Source organism: Pleurodeles waltl, chromosome 10 (genome assembly GCF_031143425.1).
Source record: "Pleurodeles waltl isolate 20211129_DDA chromosome 10, aPleWal1.hap1.20221129, whole genome shotgun sequence".
NCBI classification, from domain to species: domain Eukaryota; kingdom Metazoa; phylum Chordata; class Amphibia; order Caudata; family Salamandridae; genus Pleurodeles; species Pleurodeles waltl.
Genome location: NC_090449.1, coordinates 25,717,136 through 25,723,135, shown reverse-complemented (window position 1 = coordinate 25,723,135; position 6,000 = coordinate 25,717,136). Strand labels below are relative to the sequence as shown.

The 6,000-nt window shown below is 53.8% G+C and overlaps 1 protein-coding gene across 1 annotated transcript; it reads right to left on the bottom strand.

Moving 5' to 3' along the window:
• Positions 1–3,015: 3,015 nt before the first annotated feature.
• Positions 3,016–4,566, bottom strand: LOC138262296 (polysialoglycoprotein-like). The gene has a single exon (XM_069212196.1). It carries the CDS (start codon positions 4,564–4,566, stop codon positions 3,016–3,018), a length of 1,551 nt encoding a protein of 516 aa, XP_069068297.1.
• Positions 4,567–6,000: the final 1,434 nt, after the last annotated feature.

Below are 6,000 nucleotides of genomic sequence, written 5' to 3'. Positions count from 1 at the left end.
CACCCCTCTGCCTGTGAAGTTATGCCTCAGTCTGCAGTTATGCTGCATGCACTGGTCCTGTAGATGCACCCCTCTGCCTGTGAAGTTTTGCCTCGCTCTGCAGAATTATGCTGCCTGCACTGGTCCTGTAGATGCACCCCTCTGCCTGTGAAGTTATGCCTCAGTCTGCAGTTATGTTGCCTGCACTGGTCCTGTAGATGCACCCCTATGCCTGTGAAGTTATGCCTCAGTCTGCAGTTATGTTGCCTGCACTGGTCCTGTAGATGCACCCCTCTGCCTGTGAAGTTATGCCTCAGTCTGCAGTTATGTTGCCTGCACTGGTCCTGTAGATGCACCCCTCTGCCTGTGAAGTTATGCCTCAGTCTGCAGTTATGCTGCCTGCACTGGTCCTGTAGATGCACCCCTCTGCCTGTGAAGTTATGCCTCAGTCTGCAGTTATGCTGCATGCACTGGTCCTGTAGATGCACCCCTCTGCCTGTGAAGTTTTGCCTCGCTCTGCAGAATTATGCTGCCTGCACTGGTCCTGTAGATGCACCCCTCTGCCTGTGAAGTTATGCCTCAGTCTGCAGTTATGTTGCCTGCACTGGTCCTGTAGATGCACCCCTATGCCTGTGAAGTTATGCCTCAGTCTGCAGTTATGCTGCCTGCACTGGTCCTGTAGATGCACCCCTCTGCCTGTGAAGTTATGCCTCAGTCTGCAGTTATGTTGCCTGCACTGGTCCTGTAGATGCACCCCTCTGCCTGTGAAGTTATGCCTCAGTCTGCAGTTATGCTGCCTGCACTGGTCCTGTAAATGCACCCCTCTGCCTGTGAAGTTATGCCTCAGTCTGCAGTTATGCTGCCTGCACTGGTCCTGTAGATGCACCCCTCTGCCTGTGAAGTTATGCCTCAATCTGCAGTTATGTTGCCTGCACTGGTCCTGTAGATGCACCCCTCTGCCTGTGAAGTTATGCCTCAGTTTGCAGTTATGCTGCCTGCACTGGTCCTGTAAATGCACCCCTCTGCCTGTGAAGTTATGCCTCAGTCTGCAGTTATGCTGCCTGCACTGGTCCTGTAGATGCACCCTCTGCCTGTGAAGTTATGCCTTAGTCTGCAGAGCTTTGCTACCTTCACAGGTCATGTGCATGGACCTGTTGCCTCGGAGCGCTTGTACAAAGAAAGGTCAGTCGTTGTGTTATCATTCCCTGAAAATACAAACACTCCAGGTTTTAAAACCTTGTATTAGATTTACTGAAAATAAAGCAGCAAAGTGACAACATGCTATGGCTTTCAGGGTGGCAGTGACACCAGGCAAGGGTGCAGTGGGGATGGTGCCCAGTGTCTGGCTTCCTGGCATGTAGAAAAGGCGAACAGTTGGGACAGTGAAGTTAGAGATATGGGAAGAGTGAGGTGAGATTTAGCAAAGCAGGGGGAAGGGGAACCTATAGAACCTGCAGAGAAAGATATGTCTCTGCGGGGAGAATGGGATGACATAGAGCCTGTGGAGGGAGAGATGTTCAGATGAGGCAATGTGTCTCAGATAGACAGAAAGGGAACAAGCAGGACCTGTGGAAAGGGAGATAGCCCCGTAGATCGAGAAGAGATCTCACAGGCTGAGGGGAGGGTGACTCATGAGACCTGTGGAGGGAGAGAACTCCGCAGACTGAGAAGAGATCTCACAGGCTGAGGGAAGGGGAGCACATGAGACCTGTGGAGGGAGAGAACTCCGCAGACTGAGAAGAGATCTCACAGGCTCTAGAAGAGGGACACACGAGACCTGTGGAGGGAGAGATAATTCTGCAGACTGAGAAGAGATCTCACAGGCTGAAGGAAGGGGAGCACACGAGACCTGTGGAGGGAGAGATAACGCCGCAGACTGAGAAGAGATCTCACAGACTCAGGGAAGGGTGACATACGAGACATGTGGAGGGAGAAATGACTCTGCAGACTGAGGAACATCTCACAGACAGCAAGGGGAAGGGAACACGCAGATCTCTGGATCTGTACCCGCAGAGTAGGACGAGACACAGATGCAAGGGGTTCATAGCACCTGTGGAGGGAGAGCTCTTGCTGCAGAATAAGACGAGATTTCACAAGCAGAAAGGAGAAGAGAACACATAAAGGTTATTGGGGGAGAGAGATGTCTGCAGAATGAGAGGAGATATCACAGGCAGAGAAGAGGGGACTAGAGAACTGTAGATGGAGAGCCACAGATGAGATGTTAAAGACAGAGACAGGGGAACATACAGGACCTGTGAAGGGTGCAATATCTGCAGACTGAAGCAATAACTCACAGGCAGAGAGGCGTGGATTACAAAGTACCCGTGCAGGGAGGGATATCTCTGCAGATTGTGTCAATAACTCACATGCAGGGAGAAGTGATTAACACAAGAGCCGTGTAGGTGGAGATATCTCTGCAGACAGATGAGATCTACAGGCAGAGACAAGGGAACATGCAGAACCTCTGAAGGGCGAGATATCTGCAGACTGAAGCAACAACTCACAGGGAGATGGGAACACCTGAGACCTGTGTAGGGAGAGATGTCTCTACAGGCTGAGAGGAGATCACACCTGTGGATTTAGAGACCCAGATGAGATTTTACAGACAGAGACAACAGAACATGCAGGCCCTATGAAGGGTGTGATATCTGCAGACTGAAGCAATAACTCAGAGGCAGAGAGACATGGTTTACACAGGAGCTGTGTAGGGAGAAATATCTCTGCAGACGGAGGTAATGACCCACAGGCAGGGAGAAGGGGATCACACTAGACCTGTGGAGGGAGAGATATCTCAGCAGGCTGCGATCAAAGCTTACAGGTAGAGAGAAGACTAGAACACGGGGGACATTTGGAAGGAGAGATCACTAGGAACTTGGGAGAGGATGTAGCACAGCAGTCAGAGCAACTGCCTCGGACCTGGAGACCCGGTTCGAGCATCGGCCCAACATCCTGTGATTCCGGGCAAATCACTTCTCCCCTTGCCTACACAGCCAGCGCCTTGAGACCCTCACGGCTGTTAAGCTGTAGCAGTGTCTCTTATTGCACACGTCCTGCCTCCGCCTGCAGCGATGCCTCTTCCTGCACAGGTCCTGTCTTCGCCTGTAGCAGTGTCTCTTGTTGCACAAGTCCTGCCTCCGCCTGTAGCAGTGTCTCTTCCTGCACAGGTCCTCTCTCTGCCTGTATGGGTGTCTCTTCCTGCACAGGTCCTGTCTCCGACTGTAGCAGTGTCTCTTCTTGCACATGTCCTGTGTCCGCCTGTAGCAGTGTCTCTTCCTGCACAGGTCCTGTTTCTGCCTGTAGGGGTGTCTCTTCCTGCACAGGTCCTGTCTTTTCCTGTAGCAGTGTCTCTTCCTGCACAGGTCCTGTCTCCGACTGTAGCAGTGTATTTTCTTGCACAGGTCCTGTCTCCGCCTGTAGCGGTGTCTCTTCCTGCACAGGTCCTGTTTCTGCCTGTAGGGGTGTCTCTTCCTGCACAGGTCCTGTTTCTGCCTGTAGGGGGTCTCTTCCTGCACAGGTCCTGTCCCTGCCTGTAGCGGTGTCTCTTCTTGCACAGGTCCTGTCTCCGCCTGTAGCAGTGTCCCTTCCTGTACAGGTCCAGTCTCCGCCTGTAGCAGTGTCTCTTCCTGCACAGGTCCTCTCTCTGCCTTTAGGGGTGGCTCTTCCTGCATAGGTCCTGTCTCCCCCTGTAGCAGTGTCTCTTCCTGCACAGGTCCTGTCTCTGCCTGTAGCAGTGTCTCTTCTCCGCCTGTAGCGGTATCTCTTGTTGCACAGGTACTGTCTCCACCTGTAGCAGTGTCTCTTGTTGCACAGGTCCTGCTCTGCCTGTAGTAGTGTCTCTTCCTGCACAGGTCCTGTCTCCGCCTGTAGCAGTGTCTCTTCCTGTACAGGTCCTGTCTCCTCCTGTAGCAGTGTCTCTTCCTGCACAGGTCCTGTCTCCGCCTGTAGCAGTGTCTCTTGTTGCACAAGTCCTGCCTCCGCCTGTAGCGGTGTCTCTTCCTGCACAGGTCCTTTCTCTGCCTGTAGGGGTGTCTCTTCCTGCACAGGTCCTGTCTCCGACTGTAGCAGTGTCTCTTCTTGCACATGTCCTGTATCCGCCTGTAGCAGTGTCTCTTCCTGCACAGGTCCTGTTTCTGCCTGTAGGGGTGTCTCTTCCTGCACAGGTCCTGTCTTTTCCTGTAGCGGTGTCTCTTCCTGCACAGGTCCTATCTCCGCCTGTAGCAGTGTCTCTTCCTGTACAGGTCCTGTCTCCGCCTGAAGCAGTGTCTCTTCCTGCACAGGTCCTGTCTCCGACTGTAGCAGTGTATTTTCTTGCACAGGTCCTGTCTCCGCCTGTAGCGGTGTCTCTTCCTGCACAGGTCCTGTTTCTGCCTGTAGGGGTGTCTCTTCCTGCACAGGTCCTGTTTCTGCCTGTAGGGGTGTCTCTTCCTGCACAGGTCCTGTCCCTGCCTGCAGCGGTGTCTCTTCTTGCACAGGTCCTGTCTCCGCCTGTAGCAGTGTCCCTTCCTGTACAGGTCCTGTCTCCGCCTGTAGCAGTGTCTCTTCCTGCACAGGTCCTCTCTCTGCCTTTAGGGGTGGCTCTTCCTGCATAGGTCCTGTCTCCCTCTGTAGCAGTGTCTCTTCCTGCACAGGTCCTGTCTCTGCCTGTAGCAGTGTCTCTTCTCCGCCTGTAGCGGTATCTCTTGTTGCACAGGTACTGTCTCCACCTGTAGCAGTGTCTCTTGTTGCACAGGTCCTGCTCTGCCTGTAGTAGTGTCTCTTCCTGCACAGACTAGAACACGGGGGACATTTGGAAGGAGAGATCACTAGGAACTTGGGAGAGGATGTAGCACAGCAGTCAGAGCAACTGCCTCGGACCTGGAGACCCGGTTCGAGCGTGGGCCCAACATCCTGTGATTCCGGGCAAATCACTTCTCCCCTTGCCTACACAGCCAGCGCCTTGAGACCCTCACGGCTGTTAAGCTGTAGCAGTGTCTCTTATTTCACACGTCCTGCCTCCGCCTTTAGCGATGCCTCTTCCTGCACAGGTCCTGTCTTCGCCTGTAGCAGTGCCTCTTGTTGCACAAGTCCTGCCACCGCCTGTAGCGGTGTCTCTTCCTGCACAGGTCCTCTCTCTGCCTGTAGGGGTGTCTCTTCCTGCACAGGTCCTGTCTCCGACTGTAGCAGTGTCTCTTCTTGCACATGTCCTGTGTCCGCCTGTAGCAGTGTCTCTTCCTGCACAGGTCCTGTCTCCGCCTGTAGCGATGTCTCTTCCTGCACAGGTCCTGTCTCCGCCTGTAGCAGTGTCTCTTCCTGCACAGGTCTGTTATCTGCCTGTAGCAGTGTCTCTTCCTGCACAGGTCCCGTCTCCGCCTGTAGCGGTGTCTCTTGTTGCACAGGTCTTGTCTCCGCCTGTAGCGGTGTCTCTTCTCTGCCTGTAGCGGTGTCTCTTGTTGCACAGGTCCTGTCTCCGCCTGTAGCAGTGTCTCTTGTTGCACAGGTCTTGTCTCCACCTGTAGCGGCGTCTCTTATTGCACAGGTCCTGTCTCCACCTGTAGCGGTGTCTCTTCTCCGCCTGAACGGTGTCTCTTGTTGCACAGGTCTTGTCTTCACCTGTAGCAGTGTCTCTTCTACACCTGTAGCAGTGTCTCTTGTTGCACAGGTCTTGTCTCCGCCTGTAGCAGTGTCTCTTGTTGCACAGGTCCTGTCTCCGCCTGTAGTGGTGTCTCTTGTTGCATAGGTCTTGTCTCCGTCTGTAGCAGTGTCTCTTGTTGCACAGGTCTTGTCTCTGCCTGTAACGGTGTCTCTTCCTGCACAGGTCTTGTCTCCGCCTGTAGCAGTGTCTCTTCTTGCAGAGGTCTAGTCTCTGCCTGTATCGGTGTCTCTTCCTGCACAGGTCCTGTCTCCGCCTGTAGCAGTGTCTCTTCTTGCAGAGGTCCTGTCTCCGCCTATACCAGTGTCTCTTCCTGCACGGGTCCTGTCTTCGCCTGTAGCGGTGTCTCTTCTTGCATAGGTCCTGTCTCCGCGTGTAGCGGTGTCTCTTCC

What these genes read in the sequence shown, in the direction of transcription:
- LOC138262296 (XM_069212196.1), bottom strand. Translation starts at nt 4,566, where the DNA reads ATGCAGGAAGAGCCACCCCTAAAGGCAGAGAGAGGACCTGTGCAGGAA.